This window comes from Neohortaea acidophila (assembly GCF_010093505.1).
Source record: "Neohortaea acidophila strain CBS 113389 unplaced genomic scaffold BDY17scaffold_9, whole genome shotgun sequence".
Classification (NCBI taxonomy): domain Eukaryota; kingdom Fungi; phylum Ascomycota; class Dothideomycetes; order Mycosphaerellales; family Teratosphaeriaceae; genus Neohortaea; species Neohortaea acidophila.
Window position 1 is genome coordinate 883,742 of NW_022985518.1, and position 23,060 is coordinate 906,801.

The 23,060-nt window shown below is 57.1% G+C and overlaps 11 protein-coding genes across 11 annotated transcripts; 4 read left to right on the forward strand and 7 right to left on the reverse strand.

Moving 5' to 3' along the window:
- The first annotated feature begins 10 nt into the window (after positions 1-10).
- On the forward strand, positions 11-1,986 carry BDY17DRAFT_200135 (ribosomal protein S5 domain 2-type protein). The gene has a single exon (XM_033730089.1). It carries the CDS (start codon positions 215-217, stop codon positions 1,628-1,630), a length of 1,416 nt encoding a protein of 471 aa, XP_033587345.1. The 5' UTR covers positions 11-214; the 3' UTR covers positions 1,631-1,986.
- On the reverse strand, positions 1,753-3,437 carry BDY17DRAFT_336857 (uncharacterized protein; the record flags this gene model as incomplete). Its single annotated transcript, XM_033737944.1, has 5 exons — positions 3,041-3,437; positions 2,864-2,978; positions 2,697-2,805; positions 2,374-2,642; positions 1,753-2,319 (listed from the first exon to the last, which is right to left on the reverse strand). Exons 1-5 carry the CDS (start codon positions 3,067-3,069, stop codon positions 1,753-1,755), a joined length of 1,089 nt encoding a protein of 362 aa, XP_033587346.1. The 5' UTR covers positions 3,070-3,437.
- Positions 3,189-6,594, reverse strand: BDY17DRAFT_302379 (rab-GTPase-TBC domain-containing protein). Its single transcript, XM_033734397.1, has one exon. The coding sequence runs from the start codon at positions 6,144-6,146 to the stop codon at positions 3,567-3,569; it is 2,580 nt and encodes an 859-aa protein (XP_033587347.1). The 5' UTR covers positions 6,147-6,594; the 3' UTR covers positions 3,189-3,566.
- A 3,066-nt stretch (positions 6,595-9,660) lies between these two features.
- Positions 9,661-10,805, reverse strand: BDY17DRAFT_318362 (uncharacterized protein; the record flags this gene model as incomplete). Its single annotated transcript, XM_033736181.1, has 4 exons — positions 9,661-9,680; positions 9,734-9,985; positions 10,007-10,352; positions 10,413-10,805. 4 exons carry the CDS (start codon positions 10,803-10,805, stop codon positions 9,661-9,663), a joined length of 1,011 nt encoding a protein of 336 aa, XP_033587348.1.
- Positions 10,806-10,954: 149 nt separating this feature from the next.
- Positions 10,955-12,541, forward strand: BDY17DRAFT_302383 (uncharacterized protein). Its single transcript, XM_033734398.1, has one exon. It carries the CDS (start codon positions 11,100-11,102, stop codon positions 12,297-12,299), a length of 1,200 nt encoding a protein of 399 aa, XP_033587349.1. The 5' UTR covers positions 10,955-11,099; the 3' UTR covers positions 12,300-12,541.
- Positions 12,542-12,712: 171 nt separating this feature from the next.
- Positions 12,713-13,804, forward strand: BDY17DRAFT_302384 (uncharacterized protein). The gene has a single exon (XM_033734399.1). The coding sequence runs from the start codon at positions 12,919-12,921 to the stop codon at positions 13,687-13,689; it is 771 nt and encodes a 256-aa protein (XP_033587350.1). The 5' UTR covers positions 12,713-12,918; the 3' UTR covers positions 13,690-13,804.
- BDY17DRAFT_284811 (Shr3 amino acid permease chaperone) lies at positions 13,805-14,786 on the reverse strand. Its single transcript, XM_033732100.1, has 2 exons — positions 14,605-14,786; positions 13,805-14,542 (listed from the first exon to the last, which is right to left on the reverse strand). The coding sequence occupies exons 1-2, from the start codon at positions 14,651-14,653 to the stop codon at positions 13,911-13,913; spliced, it is 681 nt and encodes a 226-aa protein (XP_033587351.1). The 5' UTR covers positions 14,654-14,786; the 3' UTR covers positions 13,805-13,910.
- A 5-nt stretch (positions 14,787-14,791) lies between these two features.
- BDY17DRAFT_302386 (pyridoxal phosphate-dependent transferase) lies at positions 14,792-17,443 on the reverse strand. Its single transcript, XM_033734400.1, has one exon. The coding sequence runs from the start codon at positions 17,308-17,310 to the stop codon at positions 14,962-14,964; it is 2,349 nt and encodes a 782-aa protein (XP_033587352.1). The 5' UTR covers positions 17,311-17,443; the 3' UTR covers positions 14,792-14,961.
- Positions 17,444-17,527: 84 nt separating this feature from the next.
- Positions 17,528-20,125, reverse strand: BDY17DRAFT_302387 (putative 1,2-alpha-mannosidase). Its single transcript, XM_033734401.1, has 2 exons — positions 18,157-20,125; positions 17,528-18,103 (listed from the first exon to the last, which is right to left on the reverse strand). Exons 1-2 carry the CDS (start codon positions 19,951-19,953, stop codon positions 17,813-17,815), a joined length of 2,088 nt encoding a protein of 695 aa, XP_033587353.1. The 5' UTR covers positions 19,954-20,125; the 3' UTR covers positions 17,528-17,812.
- Positions 20,126-20,910: 785 nt separating this feature from the next.
- Positions 20,911-21,516, forward strand: BDY17DRAFT_254664 (uncharacterized protein; the record flags this gene model as incomplete). Its single annotated transcript, XM_033731453.1, has 1 exon — positions 20,911-21,516. One exon carries the CDS (start codon positions 20,911-20,913, stop codon positions 21,514-21,516), a length of 606 nt encoding a protein of 201 aa, XP_033587354.1.
- Positions 21,517-21,613: 97 nt separating this feature from the next.
- BDY17DRAFT_326661 (uncharacterized protein) lies at positions 21,614-23,053 on the reverse strand (the record flags this gene model as incomplete). Its single annotated transcript, XM_033737549.1, has 3 exons — positions 21,614-22,698; positions 22,748-22,948; positions 23,005-23,053. The coding sequence occupies 3 exons, from the start codon at positions 23,051-23,053 to the stop codon at positions 21,614-21,616; spliced, it is 1,335 nt and encodes a 444-aa protein (XP_033587355.1).
- Positions 23,054-23,060: the final 7 nt, after the last annotated feature.

Consider the following 23,060-nt stretch of genomic DNA (forward strand, 5'->3'; position numbering starts at 1 on the left):
GAAGAAATTCCGGCCAATGCTTCGACTGTGGCGTTCGGTGTGGCGCAGGCCCCTTGTTGCCCGACCTCCTCTCCCTCGAGAAAAATCGAGCCACAAGTGTCGCGCGATCGCTGCATACCAGCACTACTAAAGCGCCCAAATCTGGAAGCCGGGCGCGAGGGCATCATGTCTTTGTGCGCCTGAAAGCCCCCTTTGAAAACACGCATCGTACGCAATGGCGGCGCAAACTGCGGCCAAGGGTCGCAAGGACTCCAACCCTCTGGCTCCACCATTCATCGTCTCTGCGCCGGGCAAAACCATTGTCTACGGCGAGCATGCGGTCGTGCACGGCAAAGCGGCCATTGCGGCCGCCATATCTCTCCGCTCATACCTCCTCTGCACCACCCTCACCAAGTCGCGAAGGACCGTGACCTTGAAATTCCGCGATCTCGACTTGGACCACACCTGGAACATCCCCGACCTGCCATGGAGCACCTTCGCGCAGCCCGGGAAGAAGAAAAAGTACTACGATCGCGTCACGACTCTGGATGAGGAGCTCCTGGCTGCCATGGAGCCGCACATCTCCAACATCAGCCCGGACGTGGAGCCGCATCTGCGCAAGCAACATCACGCCGCCGCCGGAGCCTTCCTCTACCTCTTCCTCTCCTTGGGATGGCAGGACAGTCCGCCCTGTGTCTACTCCCTGCGCTCCACCATTCCCATCGGCCAGGGACTGGGGAGCAGCGCAAGCATCTGTGTGTGCATAGCGACCGCCTTGCTCCTGCAATGCCGAGCCCTCTCTGGCCCACATCCCGATCAACAGAGCTCCGAAGCAGAAGAACAGCTCCAGCGAATCAATCAATGGGCTTTTGTTGGCGAGCTCGTGATCCACGGCAACCCCAGCGGGATCGACAACACCGTTGCGACGAATGGTCATGCGGCCCTCTTTCAGAGGAAAGACTACAACAAACCACCCTCGGTCTCCATCATCCGCAACTTCCCCGAACTTCCACTGCTGCTGATCGACACGTGCCAGCCAAAGTCCACGGCAGCAGAGGTGGCCAAGGTCGGCGCGCTCAAGAAGAAGCATCCGGCGGTGGTGGAGGCCATCCTAGACTCCATCGACGCCATTACACGATCCGTGTACGAAGTCATCTCCAACACCGACTTCACATCTCATGAAGATGCGGAGAAGAGCATTGCGCACCTCGGCGAACTGATGTCGGTGAATCACAGCCTACTGACAAGTCTGGGCGTGTCACATCCCCGGCTTGAGCGATTGAGGTATTTGGTGGATCAGTCGGGTGTCGGCTGGACGAAATTGACCGGGGGAGGCGGGGGCGGGTGCGCCATCACTTTACTGAAGTCGGGCGCCAAAGCCACCACCAGCAGCGCGAATGGCGATTCGTCAAAGACGGCGCACGATCTGTCGGCCGCTCTGGGCGACTTGGAGCGACAGCTCGGGGAAGAAGGCTTTGTGAAGTACGAGGCTACCCTGGGTGGTGAAGGGGCGGGCGTCTTGTATCCCGCGGTGATTGCGGGCAAGGAAATCGACCAGGACACTTTCCTTACCGTTCCTGATCGCGAGGCGGTGGAGGATTTGGTTGGCGAGCATAATGACCGCAATGCATGGAAGTATTGGCGGCCGTGAAGTGGCCACCCAATTAGCAAGCCTATTGTGTTGTCTAGTTACTCTCAAAATTCTGCGCTCTCACCCTGACAGCACATAACATGCGCGGTTCACTAGAAGTCCATTGACCAATGAGCAAGACTTCAATCATACCAAATAGCATTCATGCCAAACCCAGGCTCGCGGATATCCAGATGCGCCACACGACCCAGGAATTCGTCCTTCCAGCGGTACACCTCCACAAACCCCTTCTCATCGTCACACAACGCCAACCACTCATCGCTCCATGGACAGGGACTAACGGCATTAGAGTGTCCACCGCTCGTAGGCGTGGAATTCAGACAGATCTGCCGCTCGATCTGCCCCTGCGCTCCCAAGCGGAAAGCAGCAATGTAGCCCGTGAGGCCGGGACTGTTGGAGCGAGAGGTGGCGAAGAGATAGCGGCCGCTATGCGAGCGGAAGACGACATCGGAGCGGTACATCTTGGGGTGGAAGGTCGCGAACGAGGGAGGGATGAGGGGGTACGACTGATGGGTGTAGACTGGCATGTGGGTTGTGGGATCGATGAGGTAGAGGCAGACTCTGTTGCCCGCTTCCATCAGCACGTAGAGATATGTGTCTTGCGGGCTGATCTCCACCCAGCGAGGGTGGTCGTTCGGTGAGGGGGCGGAGACGGAGCCGACGAGAGTCAGATGGCCTGTATGTGCGTCCTATCGTCTCTCGTTAGCTGAAAATTACGTGTGGCGGAGTAGAAGATGTCTGACCTTCTTGTGACACCAGATCTTATTCGCCCACATATCGGCGGAGTAGAGGTACTCCTCCCTCGAGTCAAACACCATCCCGTGGATCGCCGACTTCTCATCCAGTTCCGCATTCTGCACGTTCTCGTTCAAGCCTCCAGTGGGATTGACGGAGAAGACGTTCAGGAATCCCGCATGGTCGTAGAAGGGGTTGCCGTAGACATTATGCGGCGGGAGTTTGGCTGCTAGAACAAATATCGCTCGAGTCTTGGTGTCTGAGTCGTTTGCTTTCGCTGTCGTTGTCATTAGACCAAATTACGGTGACATACTGAACACCCAGAACGTACGATGTCCGCCTATGGGCAAGGAAGCATGATGGTAGATCTCAGTCGGACTCTGCACGATAAACGAGTTCCACTTCTTCATCGCCGCACCGTAGATGTTCTTTCGATCTTTCTACAAAGGTATAGCCGTCAGTTGAATAGTTCACAACTCGGATTGGAAGACAACGTGCGTCGAAGGTAATCCATGAAATCGGCTCGTCTTGGGGAATCTCCGTCCGCTTGACCAAGTCCAGCCTCAATTTCTCATCATCGAAGACGACTGTAAAGATTGCTCCTGGCGGGGTCCTACCAAGAGGTTAGCATTCCTGGTCAGCCTGTACGAGTGCGCGGGGCTGATTCAGACTGACCAGGTCCCAATCATCAGATGGTGTTTCATGTCGCCGGTATCGGAATATGTGATGGGCTGACGTGTTGCCAGCAGCTCATGTCTTTCGAAGCAAGTTGGGAAGGGAAGAATGGCTCGAAGGAGAGCCGCAGAGACCGAGCCTTACGATCAATGAAGGTGGATGAAGTATTAACCGTCCTCCGCTGCCGATATGGCCAGCTCCACTCTTTCCTAAGTCGGATCTCACGAGAATATCGGGCTTGGATAAAAGGAGGGAAGAGAATGAGATGAGAGCATGGACATGTCGTTCATCGACCACTACACAATATGTACATCATTGGCTCAGGTGCAACACCGAGGATAAGTAACAAAGACTGAACCGCAACACAAACCAAGCCAAAGCAGCAGTCGTCTCTCATGCCAATTCGTTAGCAAACAAAATACAATTCGTGCCAAAGGACAGTCGACTCGCAAGTCGCCGCACGTATGACTTTACAGTCAAGAGGAAATCGCAGGAGTCGTGTCGGTTAGATGAAGCCAAGGGGTCGTCATGAATCCTTCGCCTCTCCCTTCGAGTCCACTTTGCCCGCCTCTCGCACGGCGGCGATGAACTCCTCCTCGTTCCCCAGATCCCAACGCTTCTCGTTCCTCCATCCAAGTAGATCCAACACCTCCTCGCTCGTTCCGTAAAGCTTCCCTTCCAGCCTGCCCAGCACAGCCACGGCCGCGCGCACGAGCGCCTTATCGCCCTCAAAGACAAAAATGTCCCACAAGCGGCTGGCGTGCTCCAAAGGAAGGTGGTAGGCAAACAGGCAGCGGAAGATGGGGTCGAGAAAGTCTTCTGGTCTGAGCCCGATGGCGGAGGATGTAAGGTGGCCGTGGAGCTTCGGGAACTTGTACTTCAGTGTGCTGAGCACCAACTCGTATGTGCGAGCCATGACAGCCACGTCGTGCACGTGGAACGCCAGCGGTACAGCTCGGTTGAGCATGTTCGCTAGTGTGACGAAGGCGTCGGCAGGCCGCAGGTGGTAGCACAGCATACCCGCCACCAGATGCGACCCGTAGACGTACCCAACGTCACTGCGATACATGGCGTAGGCTTTGAGGACGTTGGCCAGGTCCTGTTCGAACGGGATGCGCTCGTCGGAGGTGCTGGAGATGTGCGGACACGCGTGGACGGCATCGCGGTAGATCGCATCGAGCCAGGCGGCTTCCTTGCTCTTGTCGCGCTCTTCTGGCGCCATTTCAGCCACCTTTTCCTCGAGTTCGTTGGCACGTAGCAACGCCGCGTTGAAAGAGGCCTCGGAAAGCTCGAGCTCATTGCCAATGGCTCGCTGCCATACCGTGCCTCGATTCTTTGGCGCCACGCCCCTCCACCACAGTTCGCGCGTGCGTGGCTCCAAGACCACCAGTTCCCAGTGAGGCAGCACATGTTGCTCCCATAACCGCGCAATGCTGTCCTTCACCTCTATTTGCGACTCCTCCTGCTCCTTCTGCTTGATCGCGCGCCTCTTTTCGTTCTCAGCCGCGCGGGCCATCATCTGCTCCCACTCCTTCATATGTTTCTTCTCCTCTTTCTGGGATTTCGGGGGAAGCCAGGATGGTCGCGTGCGCGTGAGCACCGCCTCCTTCTCTTTGCTAATGGGCAACGGATCGATCATGACATTGCCCTTCTGCGCCATTGGCAACTCGAAAGTCGCGCTTTGGGCGCGCTGCTTCAGAAAGCTGGGCTCGGGTGGGCTGCTGGACACACTGTTGGACATGCTGTTGGCTCCGGAGCCGTGTTTCTCGTGCATTGAAAGCTCTGCGTGTGCCTCGAGGGCCCTCGAAAGCTCTCTCGCCTCCTCGCTCAAGTCCTCGGTCCAAGATTTGGACCGCTGCTTTGGATGGAAGCCGTGCTGAAATACAGGCATGGTCGGGGTGTGCTGGAGCGGGTATGGTCGGTTGTTGCGCGGTGACCTGGCGCTGCCGTACTGTCCATTGGAGGGTGCCGACGGACGTCTCGCCCCCTTTGGCACATTCGCCGAGTGCAGATTGGTGTAGGATGGGCGACGCTGCGGGCTGGGAGTCGTTGATCGCGATTGAGGTCGGGAGGATTGCGAAAGTCGTGGCTGTCCGGGCATGGGCGTTATGGGCACATTCTCGAGGATGGCATCGATGGGCACTTCCCCATCATCGTCGTTGAAGTCTGCCTCGATTTCCTTCGCCGTCTTGCGTTGTCCAGTCTGCCATGACTTCCGTCTAGCGTGTACTCCGCTGTAATGTCCATTCGGCGACCGCAGCTCGTGGGGCAACTTGGGAATGGCGCCGGCCAGGGCCTGGGGAGAGACACTGACACCATTGTACATGAACGGTTTGGTAGGCGAGGGTGATCTCGAGCTGTGCATGCGCGGAGAACCGAGGGTGAAGAGAGATGGCGCCGAGGGACTGCTAAAGCCGCGGCGCAAGCCCAGACCGTTGGGAAGGGGGTTCAACGGACGCTCTGCACCGTGTAGCGGCGGCGGGTAGCGGTTCGAGGGCATGCCCATTGAGGAGGTGGAGACGGTGCGCGACAGATCCATGGCGGTCATGGATCGCGGGGGTGGTCGCTTGAGGGTGGGACGGGACTCGGGACGGAGATTGGAGTCGTCGGGGCTGAAGCGCGAGACATCCTCGATGGAGCTGTCTTCGAAATGCGACAGCTTGTGCGAGGGGCTGACCGCGTCCTCATCGTCGGAGGAGTCGGAGCGGACGGAGGAATTGGAGGACTTTGAGGATTTGGAGGAGCTCAGGTCGGGGGGAGTGTTGGGCGCGGTGTCGGCGTCTTCCGTCGGTGAGCCCAGCACCGTCGCCTCGGCGGACATGATGATGGTGCTGCGCAGCGCGCAGGGATCCGACGGACTCCTGCGATACCTGCGATGGGCGCGGGAGGGCTTTGTGGCGATGTGGTGCGGCAGACGGAGGCCAATGTCGGCGTACTGCAGCTTGCCGTCGCCGCTGCCGAGCCAGGAGTGATCGGGGTGGGTGGCTAGAGATTGAGGATAACCATGTCGCAGCGTGAAGGAGGGATGACGGTAGGGAGAGGCGGCGGAAATGTCATCCCAAGCCAAGCCCTCTTCTTCGACGATGCAGAGAGGAAGGCGCGCCATCCGCCTCTTGCGCCGCCAAGCGCAGCTTCCCTTTTGGATGATGAAAAGTGCAATCGGGCGGCGCGCGGGCGCGCGATCAGGGGCTTAAGCTTTTGCCGGGGTGCGCAACCTAATTCCTACTTTTAGCACCGGCCAATGGGCGTGAGAGGTCGTTCAATCATGCAAATGCAGGCCAGAGGCAACGCGACGGCGAGAGAGGAGGGCGCGAGATTCGAGGATATGAATGGGGATAATGCAGCGATTAATACCACATGAGGGAGCAGGGGGGAGGGGAAGGGCAGATGCGGTGCTAGTGGTGTGTTTGGGCGAGGAGGCTGGACATGACAAGCCGTCCCCGCCAACGCATAACTCGACCTGATGAGATGGCAGGAGGCCGTGCTGGCGTTGGTTGGATGGCATTCGCCCACTCGCCTTCGAACTATCGACAATGCAAGTAATCATACCCTCCACACCGCCGCAATGCATGCGACTTGCAGCAGCGACAATAAGAAAAAACAAGGTCGACGTGGTGATGATGAGTGGAGAGTGGAATGGCTAGGCCGGGCTTGGCATCAACGATGCAGACACCGCGAGCATGCACATTCCTCGCATGCACCACTCGCAGGGTCTAGATCGGGTGTCTACTCATCCCGATTCCCGCTCCCGGCTGCACGTTGCAGCTGTTATGACACGGCAAATAATCATGCACTCCGCGATCCTTCTGGGAGAGGGAGTGGCGATGGCCGGCCGCTTAAGTCAGCCAAGCAGCAGCCACCCGCCATCCCAAACACTGGCTCTTCATTTACCGCGTCGCACCAACAACCGACGTCACCCTCCTTCCCGCCGCCAGCAATCCCGGCTCCCTTAACTGTCCCTCGAGCCACTCTAGCAAATACCTGTGCTTCGTCTGCCGTCGCGTGAACACCGCGTGGAAGGCGGTGCACGCCAACCTACCCAGCACAAGTCAGTGAGGTCACTATGCATCGATTTTAAGGCTTCGCCGTGCAGATCTTGAAACATTGTGCCAACCCGGTTCGGGGGCTCTGCAGCTGCCACCCGCTCCACGCCAGGTGGGTGTGGGGCCCACTTCCAATATCTCCGCATCATTGCTGCCCCATTCCCGGATTCGCGAGACATCGAATCGAGATTCTAGGACACCTCGTGCAGCTGACTGGTTCTTCTTGCGGACACAAGCAGGCTCGATGTGGCAATCAAGCAAGGAAATGGAGAACTTACCATCGTGTCTGCGCGGCACGCACACAGCATTCGTCCGAGCCATCGTTGCGGCTCCGCTTCCGGTTCTGCATGAGCGTCGAAGCTAGCTTGATGACATCGTCAACCGTCCCTACTCGGCGTCAGCATGCAGGAAACTCGATCTACTCGTTCACATGCCCCCGCCCCATCTCGCTAGTCGAGTCGGATCGGGTCATGCCATTTCCTTCGTCCGAGTCCGATCGAGTGAGACAACTTACGGACAACAAGCCTCCCGGCGGGCTGTTTGGTGGGCGGAAGGCTGCGGATGTAGTGGTAGGTCTTTTGCGCAATCTCCGTGAAGCCGTGCTCGAGATTGGCGAGAACGGTACGTAGGCTGTTGTATCTGGTGGAGAGCAGCATGCCTTGCATTTGCTGTTTCAGAGCACTGTCGCACTGGTCAGCATGTATCATCACATCGCTTCGGCCGCTGCTTACTTTAACGTCTTCCGGTAAAACGCAAGGCCGGGCAGCTTTGAGTGCTCGACCGTGAACGAGTCCGCGAGATCTGCATGTCGAGTCAGCGTATACACCTTTGTCCCTTCTCATGGAAGACCTACTGCTCTTCCGTCTTCGCTCCCTGTCCTTGCTCAGATCGAGCGTAACCGTATTGATGGCTACACCGCAGTACTGAAAGTCCGTCTGCTCTGGAAAGGTAGCAATCTGCTTCCCATCAATCACCACCGCAAAGTTTGCCCGACTCTTCTCAGCCTTGACTTCAACCCCATACTCCGCAACTCCCGCATGCATCACTCGCATGAAGCGCTCGGCGACTTGCTGGTCGACGCTGATGACCAAAAAGTCGTCGATCAGCCGAAGAAGGATGCTCTTGCCGTCGTTCACAAAGTCAAGTACGCCGCGCTCCAAGTCGGCGTAGAAGTAGCTGCACAATAGACTCGATATGATCGATCCTTGGGGAATGCCGCGTTTCTGGCGATACAATCGACCTTCGACTGTAATGAGGTTCGACTCGATGTGCTCCTCGAGCAGATTCAGAACGGCCTTTCTCAGCTCCGGCTTCTGCACGACACCATCGACGTACACTGTCCGCGTCCGCCCTTCCATCGTATCCGACTCGATGACATTCACAAAATCAAATGTCCCGTCTGCAGCAGTCGCCTTGGTGAGAAAGCGCCACGAGGGCACAGCGTCTGGACCCGTCTTCTCATTGCTATTCCCCCCTACCAGCTTCGCTCGCGCAAATTTGGTGATGTTATAAGCATCCGCCTTCAGTATGCTGCCCGCAAGCTGCATCAAGCGCTTCTGAGGAATGGTGTCGAAGCAAGCCTTGACATCGACCTTGGCGAAGTAGAGTGGCTGGCCTAGACATCCTGCTTGAGACAGCAGGCCTCTGAAGGCCTGCAGGCGAGGGTAGATGTCGCCTACGGAGAAGAGAGCCGATGCTAGAGCGCCAGGGTCCATCGCCTTCTCACAGTTGAGAATGCTGAATGCTGGGGTCAAGATGCTGTTGATACTCTTCCCCAGGACCATCCGGCCATGCTGTACTCGCTGCACTCGACGGCGAAGATTGATGACAGGACGCATTCCTGCCTCTTTCGGCAACAGTCGGACTTGGCTGATCCCTAGCTCTCGCTTCGCCAGCGCCCGTTTCACTTGAGAAGCATTGCATGGCTCCAGCATTGATGTCTTGAGCGATCCCAGTGTCGGTTCCGAGATGGCCTTCCACACGTCTTGTCGGAAGTAGAAGAGCTGATTGCGGTGTGCGCTGGATTCCGTAACGTAGAAATGTCCTCTGATCAAGGGGATGAGGAAGGAGTCGAACAAGTAGTACATCAGCTCTGCCATGAGCTCTCGACGCTTTGTAAAGTCCGTCTGGCTCATCTGAGAAGCTTGGTCGACCTGCTCGCATGCCGGCCATTCCACTCCGTGAACTTTGATGTCTGCAAGCACATCGTGTAGCGAGAGGCATTCGTATCGGCGGAGCCGTACAAATCTGTCGATGTTCCGACAGATCACCTGCTGATTGTGCACACGCACGTCGCACGAGCCCCAGAAGCCTCCAGGGAAGACTTTCAGCACGATCGCTCGACAAAATGCAGATACCTGTGCAAGAGACGAGGCTGCCTTTATCGACCTCTCCGCCGCTGCGCCAGACGGTCTTGGGCAGTAGTGGTTCAACAATGAAGCGTACGAGCATCTCAAATGTCTTTTGCGCAGTTGTCGAACAAGCGGAACGACCTGGTTACGCAGTCGTTTCGGCAGTGGCCGCTGACATGCTCTCGGTGGGCCCAGCAATATCTCTTTCCGCTGCTTCCAACGACACTCAGATCGATGAATCTCTTGCTCCCGAATAGTATAGTCTTTGAAACCCAACGCTGTATCTCTGAAATCGGTACAGGAGGTGAAGACGTTGTGCAGATCGAATTGCCGCGGGAAGATGTACTTGAGAACGTGCACGGTCTGTTGCTCGTCATCAACGTCGAGGTCTCTGCTAAGGACATGAGCACGTCCAAGACCAACTGGCTGCGCCCGCTCGTTCAGCCCGGGCTTAGCGTAGAGCATACGATGACGGATGAAGCGTATGTCGGAGATACTACGCTTTGCGATACCCGCTGCCGCGGAGGCTCTCTTTGATGTTCTCTCGGGCTCTGCATGTACTTTGGCCAAACGAGGAAACGGCTTCAGATCACACAGAGGCGGTCCACTCATCTGACTCAGGTTGTTGCTTTGGCTTACACTTTCGAAAACGCCACAGCGTAAGAGCAAATCACTGAGGATGGCATCGGCGCCTTTGCCGAGCAGTCGGGGAATTGCAGCCCAGGGGTGGGCCTTCAACGCCTCGACATGTCGATTGCTTCCGCTCGACCAGAGCCCAGGCACGCCGGGAACGACCCCCCAATGCTCGCCACTGTTTGGGCCACCGGCAAACTTCGAGAAGCCGTGAGCCAGGAGATGAGATGGTCTATGCAGACCTTGATGCCTTTTGAAAAGCAGCCAGATGGCGAAGTCGACGATCTGGAGAGTCGATTAGCACCGAGCAGCGCGGCAGCATTGAGGACAGTCCACTCTTCCTACCTCCGCCTGGCTCAACGATCCCTGTGTTGGGGAGATGGTGCACTCCGATCGGGATAGCTGCTGAGTGAAGATGGTGATGTCTTCCTCGAGGGATTCCGCATCGATGCTTTCCAGCTTTTCCGCCGTTCCAATCACTATTTCGTCGAGTAGTCTTATCACAGCTTGATCGTGAACCGTAGACGGGCTGACACGATTGGATCGGCCATAGTGCAACAGTTTTCTCTGCCGCTTCTTTGAGCCCGACAACTTCGAAACGAGGTAGTGCCTTAGGGTGTTCACTTCCGGATAGTAGTGACGCAGCAAAGGCCATGTTGGTTGAGCGTTGAGTGGAGCATCGGTCTTCTGGCGCTTATCTACGCGTGCATCGCGTGTTATTTTCCTCTTCCTCTTCATTGCGACGACATTTGTGCAGATATGTTCGACACGAATACGCAAACGACACCGACAGCCCAAAGTCAGGCTTGAATGACTAAGCAGTAAAATCCGGGGCGGGACCCTGGTAACGCTCGACCACTACCGAAGGCGTTAGCGCCAAACAGTGACGAGGCTCTCACTCCATTGATACACTCCTCACACCTACTGCATCTAATCCCTGCTCTGATTGTGACGACACTAGAGCGAAAGTTCTACGCCGTCAAAGCGCTACTCATACCAAGAATCACGGCGGTTCCAATCCGGTGGCAAGATATGGAGAGAAGGTTACGAGGGCGAGACATGCTCGCACTTCTGCTCTTCCTCGCAACGACCGGCGATGCAGCAGAGGTCAGCCAACGGCCCGACCTTACGACATCGACTCGGACGAGAGAAAGGGTGGGTGAGAAGCATAGGACAACGTCCACACCCTCCTCTGCTTCCCCCACCTCGGCGTCCTCCGCAAAGCCACCTCCGACACAATCCAGCAGCAGTACCACGGCCCTTCCCACGCCGTTGGGGAGCACCGTCAATGTTGGTCATCTGACAGCTCTCCCGACGATCGCCGGCATCGCCATACCCACCATTGGTGTTCCAAACACCGCCAATGCCCCCTTCATGCAGAAGTCATCGCTCCCCGAAGGCACGTTCTTCATCGCTGTCGGGGCCATACTGCTATTCATGGGCGCGTGTGTGCTTCTATGGCGAGCCATGATCGCATGCAGCGTCAATCGCAACGCCAAGCGAGCGATCAAATCCTCCACATCGAGTTACTCGGAAAAGATAGGACGCGGTGACACCAACGGGAGATGGCCGGCGAGCAGGATAGGGACGGGCTACAATCCGGCGTCGACAATATCTTTCCACAAAAACGCAGCGAGTACGATTTCCACGGAACATCTGACGAGTGCGGGAAGTCCGGTCAGGCAGCATTACCGGGACTCGGCGACGGATCGATCGAGCGCTCCACCTCAAGCACTATTCTTCAGCCCCACGGCGCAGTCTCGCGACAGCAGCCCGATGGGCCAGCGAGCGTCTCCATACATGCCTTCCGGCTACTACGCCAATCCGTCGTCTCCATCGGGTGCAGGCGCGGGCAACTTCAGGATCGCGAGCCAAACGTCTCCCTACGTCCCAACGCATCACCAACGCACCAGCACGCAAGCGGCGCAAGTCAGTTGGTCCACTCCTCCTGTATCTCCCGCGGTTCCATCCCGGCATGCACGAGGCGGCTCGCGCGATGTACTGCTACAACACGGCCGAGGCAATGGTAGTCCAACGCGGCAAGAGGGAGGCGTCGCCCGCCACAGTTTCTTTAACAACGCCGCTACTTACGGCAATGCGAGTCGGTCAAGTCTCATGCTCGGGCAGTCTGGCAACGGCAGTGGAAGTGAGCCGACCAGTCGGGCACAGAGCGTTCACGTGGAGGGGCCACTCGAGGGAGATGGTTATGGAAGACGGGAGAGGTTTCGATAATGCCGGCGTTCTTGTCGATTACCACCATTTGGGTTGGAAATGTATGCATATGTACGGCTAATGAGCATCTTCAGTATCGGCGAGGGGGGCGTCTAGTCATTAGAGATATAGAACTGGGAAGAATCATGAGCGTTGACATCAAGCAGCTAGCCTTGCTGACACCCGTGGATACATTGACTTGTCGCCATTGCATCAGTGCGGGCGCTTTGGCATAGCATCGTCCGACGATCTCTCGCAGCGGCCGAGAGGGGAAGGCAGAGCGCGGTGAGATGAGCTCCGCCGGCCAAATCCTCTTCGCATTCGCATTTAGAGGCCTTTGATTGGTCAGTCTACGTCACCTCAGCCTCGAAAGTTGCTCCGACATGAGCCCCTTCGGACCTGATGTCCACCTAGGGCTTGCATTCAGCCTTCGCAAAGAACGGAACATAATGCTTTGACTGGCAATGCTCGACAGTGAGTTGCTCCGGGCTGCGACAGGGTATAAGTATGGCGGCATTCCCTTCACTTTCTCTCGATTGTTCATTCCATCGCATCTCAAGTCCACTCAAGAACTAGAATCCCTCCCATACAGAAACAGACCAACACACGCACGGCGAGAACTCGCAACCTTCACTTCAGGATGACCACCCCGACCGTTGCTTTCTTCGGCGCGACAGGCGACTGCGCCGGCTACTGCCTCTCCTCAGCCCTTAAAGCCGGCTTCAACTGCATCGCCTTGGCCCGCACCCCATCCAAACTCACCAACTCGATGAAGGCCAAAGGCGTCAGCACCACCACTCTCGATTCCCACCTGACTATCGTTTCCGGCGACGTCAAGGACGTCTCGACGGTCCAGACGGCTCTGCAACTCAACGGGCGCGTGGTCGACTACATCGTCTCCGGCATCGGTGGCCTGCCCAAGCTACAATGGAGTCTCTGGGAGCCCGTCACGCTCAACGATCCCACCATTTGCCAAGATGCCGGCGCAACCATTCTGCGCGCTCTGCAAGGATTGCAAGTCGAGCAGAAGCCGACCTTCATCAATGTCTCCACTACAGGCATCTCGCCCCGCAGCGTCCCCAGGGATGTGCCGCTGCTGTTCGTGCCTTTGTATCACTGGTTCCTGAGTGTTCCGCATGCCGACAAGCAGGTGCTGGAGGAGAAGCTGGCGGCGCATACAAAACTGCCGGAAAAGGAGAGAGGGTTGAGGGCGTATGTCAACGTCAAGCCGTCTCTCCTAATGGATGGTGCAGGCTGTGGTTTGCAGGCTGTACGGGTGGGAGTGGATGAGAAACCGGCGGTGGGCTATACGATTCAGCGGAAAGACGTGGGGACGTTCATGTTTGAGAGATTGGTCAAGACGGGCGTGCCGCAGGAATGGCTAAACAAGAGTGTCAGTGTGACCTACTGATTTATACCTGGTCAGCCTTTCTTCATAGCCACTTAGCGATTCTGGATGTCAGGGAGCTGGCGTTCAAGTGTATACCATGGGCTGGCGGATAGAGACAACAATTCGATGCAAATCCAACTCACTTTGCCATGCTACTCTATTTAAACTGGTCGCAAGCCTTGGATCTTCTCAATCAATGCTCATCTGCATCTAGTATCCAACCCCCAACACCCACCCCGTGCTCATTGCTTCTTCTTGCTCGACTTGTCCGTCTTTTCCGCCTTCTCCAACGCCTTCTCCTTCCGCTTGTCATCCCGCGCCTTGTCGATGATCTCCATCTCCTGCGCCTCTTTTCTCTGCGCGTACCACTGACCGGCCTGCAGCACAAGGATGCCGATAAGGATGAAGGCGAGAATGGTGTTGCTCGCCGCAATCACACGCAGCGTATCCTCGCGCCCAACGATGGCCGCATCAGCCGAATCAAGGCTTTTCTGCAACGCGACCGGGTCTTCCGCGAGCTCCGGATTGCCATACACCCCCGCCGTGGCCGCGCGCATGCCCTTGACGATGTTCGTCGCGTACACGGTGATGCCCACCATGTACAGGGCCAGGCTGGCGCCGTCGAACAGCTTGTTCGCCTCGGTGGGGCGGTAGAGCTTCATCAGGAAGCCGAGCAGGCCCACGCCGATGACGAGATTGAGCAGACGGCTGATGAGCGGCGGCGAGGCGTGCAGGAACTTGACGTGCGACTCTTGCAGCGCGAAGTATCGGGTCATGGGGTCGGGGTCCGCTTCCGTCGGCCATGGCTGCGACCACAGGATGAAGTAGTCGTATGGGAGGTTGCCAAAGAGGATGCCGAGGAAGAAGCAGGTTGCTATGGGGTGTTTGGTCAGTACGCGCGACACGTAGAGTGGGAGGTTGGGAACGGCAACGTACAGCCTACGATGAGGTAGGTCGCGAATGGGCCAATGCCTTTGAGCGCCATCGTATTGTGGAGGCTGCAATGGATCTATCCGAATGTCAAGCGATGCCGTCCTTACGTTGGGGAGTTGTGGTAAGTCGTTCGGTGGAAGGACACAAAGTTGTTGCGCAATGGCAGTGTCTGTGGTCGAGAGTGGGAGGTTGGCAGGGACAATTAGAGTTTCGGGCGTCTCCGCTGATATATGTGGGGGTTGACAGGCGACGAGGCAGTTTGGACCGACCACGATGCATTCACCCTCGATACGTGAGAGGCTCTGTGATCTTCAACAATCACTCGATGTATGAGATGGTAACTTTCGGCTGCAGAGTCGCTCATTGCAACGTCTCAACCACGTCTCCCGCGCTGATACTCGCACATGCCCTGCTCCCAGCCACCAGGGCCGTGTGCACACCAAACAGCACCCTCCCACCAAACCGCCGGGTCTTTGCCAACGTGACAAAGGGCTCGGAATTCCGCGCCGCGCTCTCCTGGTCCACACAAAGCATCTGACATCGTCTACACCCACCAAGAAAATCAAACTGCGTCGCTCCGATCCGCATCCCCCGCCACCAGTCTTCTGCCCAAGGCTGTTCCTGTCCGGGAGCAAGCCATGGGTCTTCTGCTACGACAATGTTTGCGCGGAACACGGACGGTGAAGCTGCTTTACCTCCTTTGGCTTTGATCTGCTCGTTCAGCCGGCTGAGAGAAGACCTCGAAATCGTGAGGATTGGTGACTCGTTGCTGAATAGAATGGGTCGGGGGATCTTGTCGAGCTTCTCGTGATCTCTGGACGGTTGCAAATGTGCTTTGCTGTGTCTGCTTACGTCCGAAGCAGGGTTGAAGCGAGCGAGAGTGCATGGAGTGCCGATGGCGTCGGTGAAGAAGGCGGCGATGGTGGGAGAGTTGTAGACGAGCGCCTGGATTCCGTCGCCGCAGATGGTCGCCCCGGCGCTCTTAACGTCCGTCACGTACAAGTCTGGATCTCTTGACAGCGACACACTCACGCTGTTTGAACCGTCGACGGTGCTCACGCGCAATGAACCATCTTTCAGGTTGAGCACTGGGCGTAGCAGAGCCATCCGCGGGTGCTGCTTTTGACTCAAAGCTTTTCCTGTACCTTGATGTACAATACACCATTCTCGATCCCAAGCAAGGCCTTCCAGACGCACTTGCCAGGCCTGCCCGTGTGGTACTTGCCATCCACCACAACTCTTGATGGGGTAGACGGTCAAGCTCTCCACGTGAAAGCGGGGGTTCGTAGATTCCAGAAGAGGCGAGTCGACTGCCGGCTCCTCTATGCTCCCGTCCACGAAGAATTCGTTCATGAATGCAAGAAATCGCTGGATGTCGCTGGACGTACTCATAGCTCCGAGGCTGACCCTGATAATGCCGGTAGGCTTGCCGTTGAGGATGTCGTTCTCGCTGCCGCATCGATGGCCGGACGAGAGATTCTGCCGCATCTCCCACGGCGCGAGATGCAAAGCTGTTGCAGTTCCGCCAGGATTACATACTCCTCCCGTCCTGATATGTATTTTTTGGATGGCCGTCAGCTTCTCCACCTCGGCGTTGCTAACCCAATCTCCCTGCCCGTCCAGTATGTTGAACGCCACAATTGGGCCTTGGCTTTCGCCATCGCCGTAGGTGCTGCTTGAGTGTCTGTACATGTCGCAGACAAGCCGGCCGTTGGCATGCCGGAGTGATGCAAGGCCGTCGTACAACGATTTGGCTAATCGAGTAGTGTGCTCCGAAATGCGATGGAGGGTCCCAAAAAGCTCTTGGTGAGTTTGCAAGGCACTCTTGAGAGCCATGATGCTATGGATGGGCAGAGTGCCATCCTCGAGTTGCTGGTGCAGGGGCCCATGTTTCGTCGCATGCCATTCTTCCTTGAGACATATCACCATGTCGACAGTCCCGCCCCCGAAGTACTTTTTCCGGGAGAAGATGTGTGCCGCGCTCTTTTTGACAATGAGCGCGCCGAGGTCCGGGAAGCCAAAGATCTTGTAGAAGCTGAAGACGGAGAAGTCGGGTGCCAGGGCAGCGTCGCTGAGATCGAGTGGAGACGTTGAGACGAGGGCTGCAGCGTCCGCCAAAGTGTAGACTCTGTTCGGAGTGTTGCTTTGGCGGCACCATTGCAGTGGTAGACGTCGGCCGTTCATGTTGGACTGCAAGGGGTAGGCGAAGAGCGGCAATCGCATCGAGTTGCTGACACTCTGGCGCTCCTTCAGCCATGCGCGTACTTGCTCATCTGTCTCCAAACACACATGCTCCTCGGCCAGCTCCCTCAGGCCAACCAAGCTCGTATGCGAATCAACATGATACGCATAGTCAAAACCCCATTCCCGGAAAGCCTCCCCCACCAATTTGATTGCAGCAGTCGCATTCGCCGTAAAGACGACGTCGAACAGCTCCGGGTCCGCATTAAACATGCGCAACACTTCGAGTCTCACATTCTCGACTAGCTGCGTCGAGCGCTGACTCGATGGCGAGGAGGAATGCGGATTTCCATACAGGCCGGCCAGCATGTCGTCGTGGAAACGCTGGAGCAGCGTCTTGTTGTAGAGTGTGGTGCCTGCATGGTCGAGATAGATGGAGTCCTGGAGCATCGGGTACTCGGTCGTGCGCATCTGCGAGATATAGGCATCGTAGCCTTCGGGGTCGGAGGGTAGATTTGACCCGGCCATGATGGGACAAGATGTTTAGGTTGTCATGTGAAGGATTGCGAAGGCAGCATATCAGTCAGATCCAACAGTGGGGCTGCTCCATTCAGGCCGGCCATTGCGATAGAGAAAGAAACATTGTGTGCATGGGGGAGAGAGTGGAAGATAGATAGGACGAAGAGTGAGGTGTGGTTGGCTGGACATCGGAGCCCGCCGATAGACGCCCGCGCAGTCCTTGTGTCCCTACCGCGCTGACTCTCACAACCGACGCCTTTTGTTATATGCACTACGTCAAATATACATCTCTCCAGAGCAGCTCTTATGATCCCTACTGAAGATTGGTCACAGATAACTAAGCGCTGGGGGCCATGATCGAACTAGCTGATGATAACGTCAAGCGATAATCGCACTACCAACCTGCTAAATGCAACGACAACATTCGCGGAACGAACTAGATGTACATGGTATAACATACCGGCCGTCACTCGACGCGCACTGGGTATCAAATGCCAACAAGGGCAGGCCGTTAAACTGCTGGCGGAGTCGCCAACCCCGCGATTTCGACCGTCGTCGTCGCCGTCACGCCCGGCTCCTTTTCCAGCGTCTGCGTGACTGTGGTAACCTCCGTCGCTCCCTGCTGTGCTTCTGGGATGAAGTTCCCATTGGAGTCGCGCGCCTTCCGCTGCCAGCCCGTCTTGAAGAGCTTGCCCAGGTGGAATCGCGGAAAGGGATGCGCTTCGGTGTTGAAGACGACGTCGGTGAGGGGGAGGATGTCGTTGGAGGAGAAGAGGAGGTAGAAGTATTTCAGCGTTTCGGCCTGCACATTCACATTAGTCCATGAATGTGGTCACGGTCGGCGAAAGAACTCACCAGCCAGAAACTCTCCATATTATCCCGGAAAGTCGGCGGCTTCTGCAGCACGCTGTTCAGGCTGGAATACCCCGATCCATCCCCGACATCCGTCCACCGCACGAAATTCTGGAACATCTTCCATCCCCACTCGCGATACTTCTGGTCGCCAGTGATGCGCCACATGTAGAACAGGCTCTCCACCGTCTCGGGCCGCTGCAGGTTGTGCGCGTCCATGCCTTTGATGATGTAGTCGTCACGCCCAGCAAAGTCGTGGCCGGGGTAGATTTTGTCAAAGTCGGGCGGACAATGGGGTCGCAGCTCGGGTCTGGCGTTGAAGTCGTTGTACATGAGTGGGGGACTGTGGAGGTGAAAGTGGGTAATTTCGCCGGCCAGCCCGGTGTCCGTAGCCATGTACATGCCCCAGCAGGTGTTTGTCAGCTCTTCTGCTAGCCTCATGTCGTCTTCCTGTTGCTGAGTCCACGTCGGCTGCTTACGAGCTTCTGCGAGGGTCAGGCCGCCGGTCGTGGCGAGGGCAAGGGTTCCGGGCATGAAGCAGACCAAGTGGTCCATCTTCGCCGAGGGGCCCCCACCCAAGCCTGACGGCCGTTCAGCGATTAGGGTAAAGTTGGAGGGGTAGCTGTACGTGATGAGGTGGTCTTTGATGCCGGCCAGGGAATCATTCCACATGGCTTGATACACCGGCTCTTCCTTGGAAGTCTGGAAGTATTGCTTGATGAGGTATTCGTAATAGCTGTCGCCCCGGCTGCCGAGTCGCACATTATCGCCCACGAATGTGCCCCGATCGGCACTGATGAATATCGGGACAAGACCTGCTTGTGGGTTGTTGTCGTCGATGACTTTCATGACGGCCTCGGATTTCTCCCAAAAGAGATCCTCGCCCGTCAATTTGGCCAAGTATTTCATCTCCAGCTGGACGGAAGTGGCCTCGGCAGTGGAAGAGGCGCCGCCATCGGTGTGCGAGGGGATGCCTTGTCGAGTGTGCAGGTTGACGCTGGCATAGGGCACACCGGAATTGGAGGTGTAAGCACCCAGAAGGCGATCGGCGAGATCGGTCGCCTTTTCAATGTACATGTCATCGCTGAGCCCATCGTGGACGGGCGCGTAGAGACCTTTGAACTCGGTGGTCAAGTAATGAGCGGACAGCAGGCCGCCGAGCATACGGATGGTGCTCTCAAACGTATTCACATCGTGATCTTGGTCGTAATCGAGATGGTCGTGGATCCACTGACGTGCATGCGCCACCTCGGTGGTGAGGTTCATCAACATCATCGTGTCCAGGGCGTCGACGATGATCCATCCCAGGCCGGTCTGCGTCATCTGTCGCCCCGACTTGCTGACGGGATGGTACTCGTCAAACCCCCAAGCATTCGCTTCGTAGCCCGCAAAGGATATTTTGAACGTGTCGCGCACCTGCTCCGCCCTTGCAGCCCACGTTTTGGCGGATGGGGGTTTTCTGCCATCGCCCGCAAACCAGTGCAAGGGTGAGAGGATGCCAAACCACCAGCTGAGGAGTGCCAGCGTGGTCAACGCCACCGCGACTGTTCTTCGTTGCAGCATCCATGGCGCTCTCGCTCTCGGGCCCCCCGTCTTCGCCCAATACGACGTGGGTTTGTCCTTGTACATCGGCAACTCTTGACTTCGATCGGGGGCGAAGAGGCCCGATACCTTGGCCCCGATGCTACCGTTGCCGCGCGAATGGCCGGGAAGAGTCGAGTGTGAGGATGGGCCGGGTTGGGCGTCGAAATGTCGCTGGGTGGGCCAACCATTTTGACTTGGAGGTGCATAACTAGACATGGCCGGCCCCTTCGCTTAGCGTGGCGTTTGATGTGATCGGTGGGGTCCCATGCGTGCTCGAGTCTGCTCTTCTCGTTGTGTGAGGGACGGAGGCGGCGTGGTCCAACAAAGGGTGATGGAGGGAGTCGTGGGGTCGAGGGAGATGCTTTGCGACAGGATTGAAGCGCGACAGCATTGGGTGTAGTGACGCCCGGCAGGCAACGTGCACGTGCAAGGTGTCAAGGTGTCAAGAAAAGTGGGGCCGTCTGCCTTCGCTGAAACCCTCCGGCATTCGGTGTCTTCAACTAGAGCGTCGGTATCACTCCAGTATTCGATACAAATCCACGGATAGCCCTTTTCCGACTGTCAGGCTGGTTCCAACTACTTCTTGCCAACCGGTCAGCTGGAACTCTGGACCAACGCCAACATCATCTGGAGCCGTCCAACTCCCAGCCGCGTCGAGGGCTGCGCAACCATTGTCTTATTATACGTTACTGCGGTCCGGTCTTGCTCAATCGGCAGCTGAGCACTTAAACCTCTCATAAGCGGCGTGGAATTGCACAGGAGCTCTTCGCTCCTCATATCCCCTGTCAACAATACGCCCAAGAAGCCATGGACTTCACAGCACCGCCGCCAAGTGCCCACCCGGGCATCCTGCACTTTATCCCCCCGAATCTAAGCGTTTTCGAACCGTCCAAGCCACTTGTGAGCCCCCCGCAAACTGCAAATACTCTCATATGGATCGACGGCATGTATGGCACCCACCTCGCCACCTCATACCCTCAGAGCATTGCCCAGGCTCTCGGCCCAACATGGAGCGTAATGGTGGCCTCGTTGACTTCCGCCGGTCTAAGTTGGGGCACGAGTAGTATCGCGCGAGACGCGGAAGACATGGGGAAGATCGTGGCCTACGTCAAACAGCTGCGACCCACCGGCCGCGTGGTCATCATGGGCCATTCGACCGGCTGCCAAGACTGCATGGAGTATGTTGTCGGCCAGAGAGCAGAGACGAGGCCTCCTGTCGATGGGATCATCCTACAAGCACCGGTGTCGGATCGCGAAGGCTTGGAGAAGGACTTGCCGCAAGCTTTCATGAACGAGGCGAACCAGCTTGCCTTGAAGATGTGCAGAGAAGGCCAGGGCAAGGACTTCATGCCCCATAGACTCACGCAATCCATGGGTGATCTTGCCATCACTGCGAAGCGCTGGGTAGACATTGCCTCGCCCGCTCCGAATCGCGATGGTGCCGACGACTATTTCTCCCAAGACCTGTCGGATGAGCGGCTGGCATTGACGTTTGGGAGACTGCCCCCCAGCACACCCCTGCTCATCCTCTATAGCGGAAGCGATGAGACTGTGGCAGATTTTGTGGATGCCCGCAAGCTAGTCCAGCGTTGGCTGCACACTACCGAGAAGCATGGTGGAAGCGTGGATGCGATCAACTCGGGTATTGTCGAGGGAGCCAGCCATAATCTGAACGGGCAGCCAGCTGCAATCATTCAAGATCTCGTGCGACGGGTGAATGGATTTGTCACGCGGATTGAAAAGGGGGAGATCGGCGTGAAATTCAAATCCACTGTATGAAGTAGAAGATATGTCCCACCAGCCCAAGCCCACCAGCAACGCTGCAGTCGCATGCCAAAATCCAAATCAACAGACTCCGAAGTGTAATTCAAGTCAACTACAGCGAGGTGAAGAGCCTTTCAAACTCCTCCTCCGCAATCTTCATCACGTCCTGGCCGTAAATCTGCCTTTGAATATCCGCATCCGCCCACTTGTCCGGCACCGCTCCTTTGCCGGTCCGTCGGAACTCCGCAAACTCCTTGTCGCGAGCCTTCTTCGCCTCGCCCTCGCCCAGATGCATCTGTCGTCCATTCTCCGCCGCCAGCTCGACGAGCTGATATGCCCGGTCCATCCGAACTTCCTGGTACACTCGTAAGGCCTTGTTGATTGATCCGGGAGACGCGTCCGGCAGCCGTGACAGTACGACACCCAGCACGCCGCCGTCTTCAATCGCCTGTGCGGCTCCTTGCGCCATATGCGGCAGAGTAGGATGGCACGCATCACCAACCAACGCCGTCTGCTCGTGCACCCAGAATTGCAGGGGCTCGTGGACTCGCAGCTTCCACTCGCACACCTCGCCATCCGGCACCAAATCGAGCATGCGTTTGACCTTGGGGCAGAAATCCTCGTAGACCTTCATCATCTCCGGCTTGCTGCCCTTTGTCGTGTATGTGGCAGACGGGGCGTCGGCGAAGTTGACATCCGGCTGGGCGGTGCTGAGGTTGTAGATCGTGTTGTTGGAAACGGGGTAGGCGATGATGTGGCGTTTGGGCCCAATCCAGCGCGTCACGCATTCGCCGTCGATGAGCTCGAGGAGTTCCGGGTCGTGCTTCATTTGATCGCGGGTGAGCATGATTCTGTACGCCGCGGTGCCGGTGTTGACGATCTTGGCGTCGATGTTGTTGGCTTGCAGCATTTGATCGCGGATGGTGGACTTGATGCCGTCGGCTGCGAGGAGGATGTCGCATTCGACCGGGTATGGTTGGCCATCGCGCGGAACGGCGGTGAAGGAGGGTCGAGGGCCGTAGGACTTCACGTCGCTTGCTCCGGTTGAGAAGATGAACTTGATCGCTTTTTCGCGTTTGCAGCCGTTGTACAACCCATTGGCTAGGGAGTGACGGTGGCCGACCATGTGGGGATAGTGGTATTTCTCACGAATGTAGACGAGGTCGACGTGGCTTAACTCCTCGTCCGTTGAGCCCTCTGAACGATGTTAGTATAAGATATGAGATCTCGAAGCGTGGGTGCTTACGTCGTATGCTAGTGTCCTTGAGGTCCACTGCTTCCCGCTCAATCTCCTTCCACACGCCCAGTCGGTCGAGAATGCGCGCCATATTCGGCGCCAGCTGGATACCGGCGCCAACGAAGCCGAGATTGGAAGCGTATTCATACACCTCGATATGTCGGAAGCCTTGCTTGGCCAAAGCGAGGGCAGTGGCTAGGCCACCCATGCCTGTGATGAATGTCTGTCAGGTCGAGTCTGGTGGAGATAAATACGAGGCGACTGACCTGCTCCAATGACACATATGTGCAAGTCGAGAACGTCTTTGACGGCCATGCTGGGT

What these genes read in the sequence shown, in the direction of transcription:
- BDY17DRAFT_200135 (XM_033730089.1), top strand. Translation starts at nt 215, where the DNA reads ATGGCGGCGCAAACTGCGGCCAAGGGTCGCAAGGACTCCAACCCTCTG.
- BDY17DRAFT_302379 (XM_033734397.1), bottom strand. Translation starts at nt 6,146, where the DNA reads ATGGCGCGCCTTCCTCTCTGCATCGTCGAAGAAGAGGGCTTGGCTTGG.
- BDY17DRAFT_302383 (XM_033734398.1), top strand. Translation starts at nt 11,100, where the DNA reads ATGGAGAGAAGGTTACGAGGGCGAGACATGCTCGCACTTCTGCTCTTC.
- BDY17DRAFT_302384 (XM_033734399.1), top strand. Translation starts at nt 12,919, where the DNA reads ATGACCACCCCGACCGTTGCTTTCTTCGGCGCGACAGGCGACTGCGCC.
- BDY17DRAFT_284811 (XM_033732100.1), bottom strand. Translation starts at nt 14,653, where the DNA reads ATGGCGCTCAAAGGCATTGGCCCATTCGCGACCTACCTCATCGTAGGC. An exon ending in GACCTACCTCATCGTAGGCT is followed by an intron (nt 14,543 to 14,604) that starts GTACGTTGCCGT and finishes AACACCCCATAG; the next exon opens with CAACCTGCTTCTTCCTCGGC.
- BDY17DRAFT_302386 (XM_033734400.1), bottom strand. Translation starts at nt 17,310, where the DNA reads ATGGCCGGGTCAAATCTACCCTCCGACCCCGAAGGCTACGATGCCTAT.
- BDY17DRAFT_302387 (XM_033734401.1), bottom strand. Translation starts at nt 19,953, where the DNA reads ATGTCTAGTTATGCACCTCCAAGTCAAAATGGTTGGCCCACCCAGCGA. An exon ending in ATATGGAGAGTTTCTGGCTG is followed by an intron (nt 18,104 to 18,156) that starts GTGAGTTCTTTC and finishes GTGAATGTGCAG; the next exon opens with GCCGAAACGCTGAAATACTT.